This window comes from Brienomyrus brachyistius, chromosome 3, assembly GCF_023856365.1.
Source record: "Brienomyrus brachyistius isolate T26 chromosome 3, BBRACH_0.4, whole genome shotgun sequence".
NCBI lineage: Eukaryota > Metazoa > Chordata > Actinopteri > Osteoglossiformes > Mormyridae > Brienomyrus > Brienomyrus brachyistius.
In genome coordinates, this window is record NC_064535.1 from 26578808 (window position 1) to 26593170 (window position 14363).

The window sequence follows — 14363 nt, forward strand, 5'->3', positions numbered from 1 at the left end:
ATTGGATTATTCTTTCCATATACTTTATTTGTATATCCCATCTTGTTCTTCTTTGAGACACACTTATATATTTGATGCGATGCTATGCTAGGCTATCGCATATGTTTTCTCTACTTTGCTGGGTCAAGGCCAGGCCGGGAGGGTAGCCATTAATTCAGGACTCCAGGCAGATTAAGATGAAATGCACAAATGCTTCTTTTCTGTGAATTCTGTATAAACAGATAATGAGTAATGACTACAAACAGACTATTTTTCTTGTCTCCTTCACCGATCTGTTGTTATGTTTCTGTTTATTTTTATGGTTCTTGTCATCTGGGAAATTCTTTTTAACCCTCAGAAAATGACATAGACAGACCGTGATATTTAGTCTGCTTGCATGTAATAAATCACATGTGTTCAGGGACGTGTGACGTAGCCTGGAATGTCTTTCTGCTTTCCGGGCATTGATTGATCTCTTCTACGAATCATCGGCCAGTGTGCATCAACTCCATTGACCATGTCGTGGGTTTTCTCCAGTGTCCTTGTGTAAACTCTGAATGAACATAGGAGCAGAGGCTCTGCATGTCCAAAGCAGTGGGAAAGGAAGTAGTTTGTACCACAGTATCCAGAATCAGGTTTATGCTGCATTAACGTCACAGAGGTTGGCATGATCCACCCAAGATCCACTTCTTGCCTTAGGTGTTGATCTGCTGCCTCTGCATCGAGGGCAGACAACGTGGATGAGTGTGGATGGTGCACTTTCCTGGTGACGACGTGCAGGAATGCGGCCGTAGCAACTGTGGGCTGTTGTCACGGCGACTCAGAGTTAGCAATGCTCTGTCTTCCCGATCAGTGAAAGGGACAGTCAGTGAGTCACCCCACATGTGTGAGTGGTAAAAGATTATGACAGTTCAGCTGTGGCCCTGAATCTGTCGCCATGAGCAGGGAAATTCATAGATAAAAATTTTGTCAGGAGTCGGGCTGTTGGGAAGCTTTAGTAGGTAGAGATGTGTAAGGGCCAGTCAGAGATAAGGTCTAAGTGCTGTTTTTGAATGTTCTTCTGAGCACTGAGCTCCACTCAGCATCAGCACCCATCGGTACACGGGCCTGTCGGTCTGAAATGGCCCGGACACTGCCCTGCCCTCCCCCACCCAAACTCCCACTGCTAACTGCTTTACCCACACTGGTTCATCAGTCTTACTCTGTGGATAAAAGGTCTCCACAAACCTGATCTTGTCACATCATGTTTTGCGCAAAAAGGACATTTAAGAACTGCTGCTGTGTTTTTCACTCAGTTGATAGCAACTGAGATCCATGCAGGGGGAGATTTGGAGGGGGGGGGGCACCACTTTACAGGGGCGCTTGAGTATGTTTTTCTTTTAATTTTGTTAATTTATAGCCACGGCCCAGGATGCATGAGAACATCGTCTGACGTCCGGATTTTCTCGCTTGCTCAGTCCACCTCGGTCTGACACAGGGCAGTGTCCTGTGCCCTGACTTGCCCTCTGTCGCATTAATGCATGTGTGCGTCTCCTTGTCTGTTTCCCAGGCTACCGGGGCCTCCCAGGGTGCCTGCCGCTGGCGGCGGGACCGGCAAGGCCCATGGGGCGACCAACCTGAACCGGCGCAGTCAGAGCTTCACCAGCATAGACAAGAACAAGCCTCTGCAGTACGCCAGCGGCAACGACCGAGGTGGGGCGCCTTCAGGGCTCAGCTAGCAAACGGCTTGGGTCGGAATGATCAGAAACCCAACCGTCCATAATGACTGAGGCTGTAACAGTAGAACACACCTTCTCGATATAAGGAGTGGCCTCAGCGGGGCTGAATTTAGGTGGGAGGGGGCTCCCTGGGCTGAAGTCTTTGTATAAAATGGTGCTGTAACGACCATAAAAATATTTTGGGCCCCCCTCAGCTTAGGGCCCTGGGCTGAAGTCACTGCATAAGATGCTGCTGTAGCAAACAGGAAATAATGTTGCGGCCCCCATTCACCTTGGGCCCCTGGGCTGCATCCCTGGCAGGAGTCCGGCCCTGGGCCTCAGTGCTTGTGTGCCTCAGCTCCTGTGAGCCCAGAGGGAGGGGGGGGCTATGCTGAGGCCGTCCTGCCTTAGGCTCAGAACGATGCCATCCTGGATATGGGAGGTGAGGTAATATCATCACCCCCCCCCAGCCCATCCTCAGTCCCCAGAGGGTTCCTGCCCACACCACATTCCCTCCCCAGCTCCCAGAAGTACGCCTTCTCACACCAGTCGCTGCCAAGGTTGCCCCCCTGTGGTCTGTGGCTTGCGGGGGCGTGTTCATTTTACTGCCTTTATTTATTTACTTTGGCACTTTTGGCCTGATGGATTTACATGCCAGAGTAGCACCACCTCCTTTCACCCCCCACCCTCAAAAAAAAATAAAACCATGTTTGTGCTACCCTTTGATAAATGGTTGCATCCACAGACAGCGGCTTCAGTCTTTGGGAATAACGCATACCCAGTACTGCTCCCTGCAGGCAATTTACGGCCTAGCCCAGACCCACAGTGCTCTCATGCTCCCCCCCCAAATTGCTTCTCTGGTCCACTGTGGTGGGGGCACACGTGTGCTGAATGGTCACACTGTCCCTAAAACAACCTGTTGATTGTCTGGCTTCTCCGCAAGTGGCGTAAATGACAAGCATGCATGTCTGCCATGCTCTGTCGGGGGGGGGGGGGGGGGGGGGGGGGGGGGGGGCACGGCACGGCACCGATACGACCCACCAAGGTGTTGGGTTTGCGGTGGCCCAGTGGACCTTTAAGCACTGTGAGGAACCATGGAGCCCAAATCACAGTCATACTTCCCGTGACGAGGAGAGGTGCCGTCTTCCTTTAATGCTAATGCTAACTGCGCAAACAAAGGAACACACCAAAAGACGTGCCAACAGAAGTGTCCCTGGCGGGCAGCAAGCACAACTGACTGTCGCTGTAGGGGGCCTCTGTCCTGGTTCGAGTTTAGAAAAGTTGGCCCAGAATTTGAGACGTTAAATGGGAAAAAAATAAATATTTGCATGCCAACCAGAAACGACAATGACTTTATGAAGAGTATCAGACACCTACATCTCCCGGACGTTCCGGAAGTCTCCCACAAATTGACAGCTGTCCTGGAAATCTGCCATGCAGCTGTTCAGCAGCGACTACAAGGCTGCCCCACCCAAATTTTATCGCCAACAAACCCCCCAATTGGACACTGACCATTCTGTGGTATCCGGTACTTTGATGGTATTTTAGAAAGCAACACTATTCCAGCATTTTCCAGATAAAATATGTAACCAACCCCTAAATCCCAGTCGCAGTTCTGCAGTAATCTGCTATTTTGTTTTTGCATTCAGATGCATATCCTCGCAGTGGCTCCCTGGCGTGAGCAAGAGGAACATTTTACACAAAGATGAAACACTTCAGGCAGACAATGTTACATGCGTAGTTACTGCAGAGAAATGGCAGTCAGGCTGTGAGTACGGAGATGTGACAGTCAGTGTGTGCTGTAGCGGAGGAGAGCAGACAGAGGATGGCGCGAGTGCTGAGTATGTGGCAGATATGTGGGAGTGGCGGCGTGGGGGGGCCATGAGGTGTGACATTCCGCTGCCCCGACAAGGTGCTGAGTGGCATAAAAAAAAGTGTGTGTTACCATGGAAACCCAGCATGGTTTTCCTCTGGAGCTACGAGTCGGGCAGATCAGTGCCTGAGTGCCTGGCCACCGTCCGCGGAAATGGGCATCGCTCATTAAATGCGTTGGGAAGCTTTGTGACCCCCCCACTATGATAGATGGGGGGGGGCGGCTCTGGCATTCGGTTGTCGAGTGTTATGCGCTCATGGCATTTAGTGGACTCTTTATCCAGCCAAAGTGCTGAGGTTGAGGAGTTTGTAAGCATCCGTACTGTCCTGACACATGACCCAGCATGGAGTTTTCAGGCAGCCGAAGACAGGTTACACCACTGTTATCGAAGAATAAAATTTCAAGAATAAAAATAAATACTTTGCATCCGTTATCCCATAAGAGGCAATTGGGAAAATGTGCAGAGTACAGCATTGCAGGTTATGTTATTTGCATGCTTGTTTTCCCTGGACAAACATATAGGTGGCACATGAAAGGACAACCCACAGACACAGATCTGGGGAACCTGATGACAGTGAGACAAGTCACAAAAAGTTGGTCTTTTAATTAAAATTTTTGGAGAGGAAGGGAGAGAGTGTCAGGGGGCTGGAGAATCTGGAGGTTGGGGGTGTGGGAGAAGTAGGGATTATATAGTTTATTTCTCTGTAGAGCTTTTGTCATCTTCTCCCACTTGACCGAGTGCTGTTAGGTGATTGGATGCCCCTATTTGCACTGAATGCGCTCAGTATTGTTCCGTACTGTTTCCCTGGTGGAATGGATCCTGTAGCGTTGCCCCGTCCATCACCATACTGCAAACGGCGTGATGTGGATGTTTCTGGAGTTTCTGGGCCGGGAATCCCAGCATGCACTGGACTTAGCAAATGGGCAGCATGGTTTCTCACGCAGACCTCAATCTCCCCTGAAGCGTGCCCTGTGGCGGGGGCAGTGAAAAATAAAATGGAACAACCTAGGATAAATGGGGGGGGGGGGGAAATCATCCCACTCAACGGTGAAAATGAGGCACAAATCACCCCCATTCAGCTGTATGGGGCCCCCGTGATATTTAGAGATTGCCCCAAAACCTGTTCATTTTCCGCTTGGGTGGCCCTGGAGGGGTGTATATAGGGGCAGGACCACAGGGTCATTGGTCTCAGCTGAAAGCTGATTAGTCCCCTGAGTGCCCTTTCTCCTGTCAATCACCTGCTAAAGAGATATTATTAGCTAATGATCTTGATGGCCCCTCCGTATGAATGATGACCCTGTCTTCCTGTCTTGCTCTTTCGCAGAATCGGTCTCATCTATCCCGCTGCCCGGCATAAATGGGAGCCTCCCACTGCCTGCCTGCACCAACGAGCAGCAGCTGGTCTCTGCCATCCCGTCCCCCAGCACCAGCAAACCCTGGCGCAGCAAGTCCATGAACATGAAGCACAGTGCCACCTCTTCCATGCTGGCAGTGAAGACGCCAAGCCCAGCCACCTCCCCCACGCCGCCACCAGCCCCCAGCCCCACCCCCATGCTTGGCCTCGCCTCTGATCGTCTCAGGCCCCCACTGGCCGAGGCGGGAAAGGCAGCTGCCGGGGGCCAAAGGTCTATGCTTGATAGGTTCAAGCTTGTCAACACGCGGCCATCGCCACGACCTTCAGCGTTCCCCAGCCCTGGGTCGATGGCCGAGATGCCCCTGCAGGAGGAGGAGATCATCCTGGAATATGGAGAGGAGGGCCTGATGGGACCGGGCTCCGCCTGCAGCAGCCTCAGGCAGCCTCTCAAGTCTGGCCTGGTGAAAAACTCCAGCAAGACCTCCGGCAGCAAGGCTCCGGTCCAGCCTAAAGACAAGGAGGACAAGGGTAGGCCCAAGAGCAGAGCCAGCACCCCCAGCCGGGAGGAGAAGGAGCAGCCTACTGATACCCCCAAGAAGACCTCGAAGATCGCCAGCCTCATCCCCAAGGGGGGGAAGTCCTCAGCCGTCAAGAAGGAGGGCATCCCTCCGCCATCCAGCGGGATTCCCAAGCCGGGCACCAAGGTCTCTCAAAGCGGCACCAAACCAGCAACCTGTCCAGCCAGTCTGCCCGTCGTTGGCCGTGAAGGCGAGACAGGCAAACCGGCCAAGGGGGGCCAGGCCTACCATGCACCACGGCCGCTGGGGGGACTGGCAGGGCCGGGGGGACGCCGCACCAGCATGGTGTCCTCATCATCAGCCTTAGGCCTGAACGGAGGGCCCGTGCCCGGAAACGGGGCAGTTCAGCTGCCACAGCAGCAGCAGCACAACCATCCCAACACGGCCACCGTCGCCCCTTTCATATACAGGTGAGCCTCTAGGGGGCAACAGCGGTGTTAACAGAGGCTAGAACAATGCAATGCTGGATGGTCTGACTAGGTGCCTGGTGGATTTAACAACTCAGTTATATCAGATACGAAAAAAGCTGAAAAAACAGTGGAGAGAAACGTGGGAGGGAGTAGAAAGGAAAGGGAGGCAGAACTGACTTCGGTTATGGTGCTTTCAAATACAAATACAATGCCCACCCTGTGTATGTTACATCTTTGCATGAAGACCCTGCCGATTGGCCAGTTTTTCCCTCCTTAAAGGGCCAGGCGCACTTTAAATGATCGGCATAGAACTCGGCACTCTGGTGGCTCTTCAATGGGCCACGGTGAGATGAGTCAGAGTCCGAAGAGCTGCTTCTGCAACTCGAGCCCAGACGTGTTATTACGCCCACGTAATGCGGTCGATCCAACGCACTCTCCCTGTTCCCGCGATGCTGTGTGTCGGCGATTGGCTGGCGGCACTAGAAACAAGGAAAATAGATTTTTTGGTGTCAGCCATGAGCTTCAGGAGGTTGGGAAGATATTAAAGAGCAGCAGAGGGCTCCGGCTGCCCCGTGCATTGAACATAAAAATGTGATCTTCACATCAGCAACAGGAGTATTTTAGTTTATCGTGCTGTTGGTCTTGTCTCTGTACGTCACAGTGCCGAAGGGGCAGGCTGAGAAGATCCTTTCCACATCCTGTCACTTCAGCTCCATGGAAACAATTCACCAGGGGCGTATGCGGGGGGCAGGGCCACTAGACCCAGCTGAAAGCTGATTGGCCTCCAGAGTGTCCCACCCCTTTCACTCGCCAATTTGAAACACATCATTGGCTAATGATAAGGTTGCCCCCTCTGTATCAATTATATATCCTTTTATGCCCCCCTAGAAATGCCCATGTCGTTCACTCTTTGTAACCATGAGTGTCCCTAAAGCTCAGAGATTTATTTCCTTACGGTTGAATTTCGCTGTGCGAAAACTATCAGGCGCAGTAGTAGAGGGCAGATTACCTTCTTCTCAATGTCGTCTTTGAACTCTCTCAGGGAAACGTTTGTGGAAGTGGCTTTTGTTCGCCACTGACAATGCTTATAGTCCTCGACATGCTGAAATTAAAATGTGGCTCTCATCCCCATCCTGTTGTTTTTGTCACGCTGATAAACCCATACCGGTGCGGTGGAGCACTTTCTCTACATGAATAACCCAGGTGGCAATGCTGCGGTTTGGTAAATTGAAGTTCCCCATGGCGACATCATTCCTATGGTTTCCTGGAATTGGCCGTATTATAAAGAGACGAGTCGTTAACCCGAAGATTTCCTGATGGTTATCAGTACATTGTCAATGTGCCTTGTTTTCTATTTGCACGAGTCTTATTCTTATTATAGCTATTGAACTTTTGACCCCCCCCCAGGACCTGCTCTGAGAATGACTGTGCCAGTGTGGCCCCCACTGACCCCTGCCTCAGCCCCTCCAAGGAGGACCTGGTATACAGCAAGACGGCCAAACAGTGCCTGGAGGAGATCTCTGGTAGGTAATGGAGGTGGACAGGACAGAAGCCCCTGAAGCCCCTCATTGGCTTAGGACAGAGAGATTTGACCATTAGACCAATGAGCAAGTCCCTTAACGGCCAATTATTCCAGGGCCTTTCTGACCCTGCGTTCTCTGGAAAAAAGTTTTTTATGCCTTCGGTAAAAAGCATCTGCTAAATAAATAAAATGCCAAATAAAATGTCCTGGAGTGGACAGGAGTCACAGATGGAGATGGGGGGAATGAGGCTGTGGAAGCCAGGACTGATGTTCCGTTTGCTATTAACTCACTGATTGGTTCAGAGTGGAAGGCTGTCAATGATCCAATGAGAAGTCAATTCCAGATGCTTCTTCCACAATTGCACACGGGCAGATGTTTCTAGGTGTCCAGGTCTATCCATCACTCTGACCTCTCTGTTTTCTGCCGGGAGTGCCAGTAGTGCATCGCATGGAGGAGCGAGATGGCATGTGAGGATGGAGAGCCTGCTGCAGGTGGGGGTGGCATTATGAGTGGTTAAGGAAAGGCTGCATTTCAGTGATAGGCTGCTCCCCGGAACTTACCAGGAAGACCTGGATTAGCACTACCAATTAGCATTAGCGATTAGCACTAGTGAGTAGCATTAGCGATTAGCACTAGTGAGTAGCATTAGCGATTACCACTAAGAAGGTTGTTCAGTTATGTCACGCGCTGTTGCTCAAGGCAGGCATCCTACTGTGTGCAGGCTTAACAGACACAATGCAAAAGTGTTGACTTTTATTTAAATATAAGATTCACAACCCCAAACTCTCTTCTCCTAGTACGTCTTGCTGTGTTTGTAATTTGCATCTGGAAAACCAAGCAGAAACTTTAACATCATAAATGGATGCTTTCATGTGCTGCGTGCGCTAAAGTCACAGGATTTTTTTACGCGGTGTTGCACGACATTGTTTTCGGTCTTATTTTTATATTTCTAAGCTGTAATTACACATGCATGTGGTCCTTTTGTGGTGGGCAGTGTCAAGTTGGATTTGAATCTAGTACATGAGGCTGCATGAGTCTTTTCCTGATAAACATATGGCATAGAATGTGTAGAAAAGGGATCCCTGTTTACTGGGTTAGATCTGTAGTGATCGCTAAGTGATCAGCAGCCTGGAGGTATTATTCCGGAGCCCCCGTATGTTTTCCGAGAGCTCTAAAAACAGCCTTCCTAATCTCGTCTATGATTGGTGGATGAGGGATGGACTTTTTTGAAGGCTGTTTACTACTTCCTCTTGCTGTCTGCCTTGCCGAATACGTGAGAGCTGACCCCCCGCCCCTCCAAAAAATTACATTCAGCAGCAAACTACAGCATAAGCAGACCTTACAGAGCAGCCTGTAGCCTATATTTACTATTTACAAGCTCTGTTTGGGTCTTTGGGATCTCAGGAATATCAGGCCAATCCAGGAGCTCTTGGGTGTCACGGGCAGTCACAGGATGAAATGATGTGCTTTGGTCCTTATGTCCACGGCATGGATACAGTCTTAGGGTGACCCCTCCCCCTCTGAGAGCTCAGAGAGTGGGTGGGGAGGCTTCAAAATGAGCTGCAGGGGTAGGCAGCAGCGGCAGTATCAGGGGGTGCAGGTAGGGTAAAAGGGGATCTAGGGGACAGAGGGGGCCACTGAGATCGCAGGAGAGGCCTTCAGCAGGAGAGAGATTAAACAGCAACTGAGCTTTAGAAGTGTGAATGAGCGAGAGAGAGAGAGAGAGGGAGGGAGAGAGCGAGGGAGGGAGATGCAGAAAGAGAGAGAAGGAGAGTGAGGGAGACAACACGTTCATCAGCTCCCTCACCGCTCACTAGGCTGCTGAGGAGCTGAGGGCAAGGAGATAGCGAGGAGAGGAGTAAGAGAGGGAAGGAGGAGCACAGTGTCGTGGCACCAGGTGGCAGGAGGTGCAGCGGGGCGACGGCAGAATGCGACAGACGGACTCCGAGCCCGGTCCCGCCCACATGTGAGGAGCAGCTCGGCCGGCTGGTGCAGAACGCGAGAGATCCAGTGTTAGGAGGCAAGGCGTGGTCCGGAAGAGGATGTGAGTGGCGAACAGGTGGAGTAGTGGAACCGGAACCCGAAGATCCAGAGAGAGAGAAGAAGAGTAGGAGGATGAAGAAGGTCGCAGAGTTTTCCGTCTTCCAGGGCGGGAGTCCCCCCACCAGACGGACGCCCCCAGCTCCTGAGAAGCTCTACAAGCCAAAGTCGCTCACAAACCTGACCCTTCTGAGTGAGGCTCGACCCAGGGGTGGTGCCCTGGAGCTGGAGGCCTGGAAAAGAGGCGTGGACAATGCCCCCGGGGACCACCGGCAGAGGGCTCGGACACGCTCCCTCTCCCTTTCCCTGTCCAACGTCTTCTTCCGCTCACAGTCTCCATTGGCACGAGCAGCAAGGCCGTCAGACGGGCGTGCCACCTCAGCCCGCAGACGCAGGGGCAACACGGGTGAGGGCACGGACGAGGAGGGCAGCAACAGCCGGTCGGATGATGAGGCGGGGGCTCATGCACCGGGCCTGGATACCACCGGGGGTCTGTGGGGGGAGGAGGAACATGGCTGTGCCCGTGAAGGTACCGCTCATTTGGACCAGGAGGTGATCCTTACCATGTTGGGGGACCTGGAGCAGGCCCTGCACTCTCATTCGCTGCGTAAGTGTCACCTGTCACCAAAGCCGACTGCTCTTCCATCTACGCCGGACTCGATAACACCTACAGCTCCGCCGCAGATACTTTTCTTGTGGTGGATTTGGGCACATCGCCACACTGTTGGTGTGTAATTAGCTAACCCATCTGAGAGATATAATGTTTCTGGGGATTTGGCCCATCAGCACGGTGATCGGAAGACCGGAGAGAGTAGAGGATGGGTGAGAGTGTCGATCAGGGTTCCACAGAAGCGCGTCTTAACCATGAGCTCGTGGGGAGGCGGGGCTGTGGGACATGTGCGCGATCGTTGGGGGCGCCTCGCTAGTACGGCAACCCAGCGAAGTGGACAAGGAAAAGCTGTGATACCTAACACGCGTGTGTGAGGTCCTGTGTGATTCTGATGGTAAATCCAGCTTATCATCCCCACCTTATTACCTCCGGGGCTTGAGATTTCTGTTTGGTTTCACGTACGGCTTCGCAGGCATGTGACTCCTGCTTTGATATTGTAACCAGCATTGACGAAATGAGCTGCATTCTGGGATTACGCCGCTATTGTATTTCGTCATTGTGTTGCCGCATTGATATTGATGATACCCGTGACGTGATTTATCGGGACCTGTCAGTTCTCTGTTATATGAACAAAAAAAGAACCATTTAAATGTCACTTCTCTCGGCAAAGGCCTATCTGGGAGTGCTGGTTTCCTGAAGACGACTGCACTGTACATTACAGAGGTTCGGACAGAGATTCTGAATATTAAGGGTGTGGAACACAAGGTGGTATCTCGGTAGGTGGGCCAGCATCAATCTGGGGTGCAGCGTACCCCCTGGATGTGCAGAGTCCACGTTCAGCTCCATCTGCCCGTAATACGATTATAATTGGCCGATTTTGATAAGCAGCAACCAGTGGACTGGAGCTGTTCCCACCGCAGCTGGTGCCTCTTCCAGGACCGCAGGGTGAGCAGATAAAAAGCTTTAGGTCCATGTGTTTTTCCCTTGAGTGACCAAAACGACCCTGGAAGTCAGACCTTTTCTTATCCCTGCCTTCGTTTTGGATAAGAAGCCCACCTGTTTGTTGTATGAGCCCCCAGTAAATCACTCTTCAGGTCATTAAATTGGACCAGTGTCCGCCTGGTGTGGGAGGTGCTATCGGGGTGGTCACCACCTGCAGGGGAAAACGTGCTGAATTATTTATCTTTGTCAATCTCCTGTTTCCTGGGTCTACAGCTGAATACTGAGCCTGTCTGCATGGGCCCCTTCATACCTGTCATACATGTGAATTCATGTCTGATGGCAAAAACACAAATCACACAAAACTCAAAAACGTTTTAGAAGCTACGGCTAAGTAACACTTTTCGACATTTCGCAGAATTCAAGGTGTTTATACAAGTTGCAAGCTGCTTTAATGTTTTACCAGTGCTAACACCAGTTTTATAGTAGCTCCGATGGTCCAGTTTAAGCTTTTAACAGATGAAATTAATAAACCAAAGAACATTCAGAAAGAAAAAAAAAATCAGAAATACAAAACATGGCAAAACAATTTCACAATCTGAATTTCACAGAATAGACAAAATAGTTATAAACCTGCGAACAAAATATCATTCCATTTTCCAGTGGCCTTTCCAGTACACTGATATCCCCAGAATTAATCTCTGTTGGCCAACTATTCTGTTCTTAATGCTGAAAAGATTAGATTGGGTTACTCATTTCCCTGTGACAGCAAGAATGGTTGAATTGTACATGCGATGCTGGTTTCATTCAGTGGTTGTCATTCCTGGTCCTGGATTTTATAACCTAGGGCTGTTGTGTATTTACAGCCTTTTCAGTTAGTGTCATTCACTGGAGGGAGAGATCACTCTTTATTTAGCACATTTTAAATAACCTTTGGCGTATCTGCCGATTTCTAAACTGTTGCAGTCAATACTGCCGGTGTTCTTTCTCTGCTAAGCATTGTTTGTTCCTAAACAGTTCTGCTACACTCGTTACAAGTGATATTGTAGCTTAAGGGCATTAGATAAATCAGATCCAAAGATGAATTCCAGGGAAGACTAGCATGTTGATGTCGTCTTTCTAATGGAGCTCCGAGCCTCAGACCTCTGAACCGAGGAGGAACATGGGCACCTGCCTTGGTCTGTAGATCTCCTGACCTTCTGGAATGAGCTTCTTGAGAGAGCGCGGCCCGACACAGGTTGCCCCACGCCTGGCTGGTCTCAGCCTGACCTCCCATCTCTCCACCCTCCAGGGGAAGACCCCGAGGCGAGGCGGATGCGGACAGTGAAGAACATCGCCGACTTGCGACAGAACCTGGAGGAGACCATGTCCAGCCTACGTGGGACGCAGATCAGCCACAGGTCGGCCATGCCTCTCTTAAGACTGTCCTGCGAGTCATTTAATTACTGACATCTACGAATGTATATAATTATCAGCACACTTAAAAGGAGGGTGGTGAGGCCGGCTGGCAGAGGGCTGTTTTATACAGTCTGCTTAGCAGGTAGCAGCAGGCACCGAGAACTGAAGCCAAACGGCCTTATTTGGAAACACACACAAATAAACATGTTTTTGAAGTGTGCAAGAGCGTAGGAGTTTGATATGGAAGGGGATAAAAAGTAATTATTTTAATGTAAAAGGCTGTTTTTGGGGGCGAACGAATGAAGCCAAATAAAATTATGTGGAGTAGATGGGTGCCATCCCCCCCCCCCGCCCCGCCATTTCCCTTGCCCCTGTCTGCATGTATTTCTTTTTTTTTTTTATCAAAACCGAGAGGGTCGAAGATGTCTGATGGTGCACTGTCAGTAGATGTCATTTGATTTCAGGGTAATGCTATGGTTGGTAACCCTACAGGCCTCTTGGGATGCTCCTTGTTTATTGGGGGGGTGGGCGGGGGGTTGTCGCGACGAGGATGTTCCCGGCACCAACCCCCCGGTGTCTCTCCCACCCTCCGCCCCACTTGAATGATCCAGACAGACATCCGGTGGCGAAGTGAAACTGGCGAGGCATCATAGAACCTGCCAGGTAGCAGCCAGCCTCCCTGAGATCAGATTCTGTGGGAAATCAATGGGCCCCGGGCTCCGGGCCCCCCCTCCTGGGCAGACATGCCACGGAGGACTGACAGACGGTGCGTCAGTCTCAGTGAATGTGATCTGCGGAGAGGAGCGTCGTGGTGTCAAAAACAAATGAAAGAATAGGCCGTGTGTGACAGGGTAGCTGCGAGGACTGAGAGGCGTCAGTTAATCAGTTAAGGCTGGAGGTGTTGTTCGTCAAATCAGCCAGATGGGACGGGCGACAGGCCAGAGCCACGAGGTTCCCGAATCCTGCCTTTGCTGTTTACTGACATTCAGTAAAGCCTTCCGTGCAGCTCGACCCAGGTGTAGACCTGATGACTTCTTTGTTTTTATTGTCATTCTGGGGCGGGTCTGTCAGCCATGAGCTTCCTTGAAGGTAAAGCAGACCATAGGTGTAAAGTTCAGGTCCGGAAAGCAGAAATCCAGACCAAGGTTTTGTTTCAGCCAACCAGTTGAGCATAAAGAGTCACAGTCACAGAGTACTCTACTGGCAGGTTGAAACAAAACCTTGGTCTGGATTTCCACTTTCTGGACCTGAACTTTATACCTCTGCAGCATACACATGCCAAACAGGCTGACCTCCTTCGCCTGCCTACAACTGGCTGCGATTCCCATTGATTCTCCAGGCACGTGCCACCCCCCACCCCCTGCCCTGCTCCAACAGCTGCATCCTGAATCCCTTCAATTTCTCGAGCCGTGACCAAGTGTGATTGTATTGATTTGAGAGTCCAGTTAAGCTTCTTCTTTTCTCGTTTTTTCCCCTTGTCTCCCATGAGGGCCCACAAATGCCTGTGTTTCGAAATTAAAGTGCAAAAAATATTTTCAGCAATGCAGATAAAAAAAAAATAAAAAATGTGGGCGGTATTTACCCATGATGCCCACTTGTGCCACTCGTCGATTTCTGTTCCGTAAAGAAATCTAGCCAATGGCAGTGCCTCACCTGTGCTCTCTGGAATGCCGTGAACCATATGCTATTGCCTGGCACAGACCATGCCTCTGTACCCTTGCACAAGCTGTTATCTTCCAGGACACAATCTGCCAACTATACGAGCCAGCAGATCTAAGTAAGTCAGAGGGAGCAGTCAGGTGGCATCGGGTCTAATATCACACAATTGATACACACCTGTGGTAGCCTTGCGCAGAGTTAATACTAATACTAATGCTAAGCACAAAATACATTATCCCAATATTATATACTCACTGCATTTCTGGTATATTGCCACCAGGGGCAGTGTTTCTTATGTCTCT

General features: G+C 50.8%; 1 protein-coding gene across 6 annotated transcripts in view; it reads left to right on the plus strand.

Moving 5' to 3' along the window:
- The window catches only part of LOC125738710 (neuron navigator 3-like), a 191789-nt gene that overhangs the window by 137010 nt on the left and 40416 nt on the right, over positions 1-14363 (plus strand). For 5 of the 6 annotated variants that reach the window (XM_049007917.1, XM_049007920.1, XM_049007916.1 and 2 more), the window contains 4 exons: positions 1529-1671; positions 4875-5892; positions 7300-7415; positions 12296-12404. In XM_049007917.1, the coding sequence (XP_048863874.1) occupies positions 1529-1671; positions 4875-5892; positions 7300-7415; positions 12296-12404 (1386 nt within the window). Of the gene's footprint in view, positions 1-1528; positions 1672-4874; positions 5893-7299; positions 7416-9158; positions 10063-12295; positions 12405-14363 lie in introns of those variants that run through there. The other variant, XM_049007921.1, reaches the window with a different exon arrangement.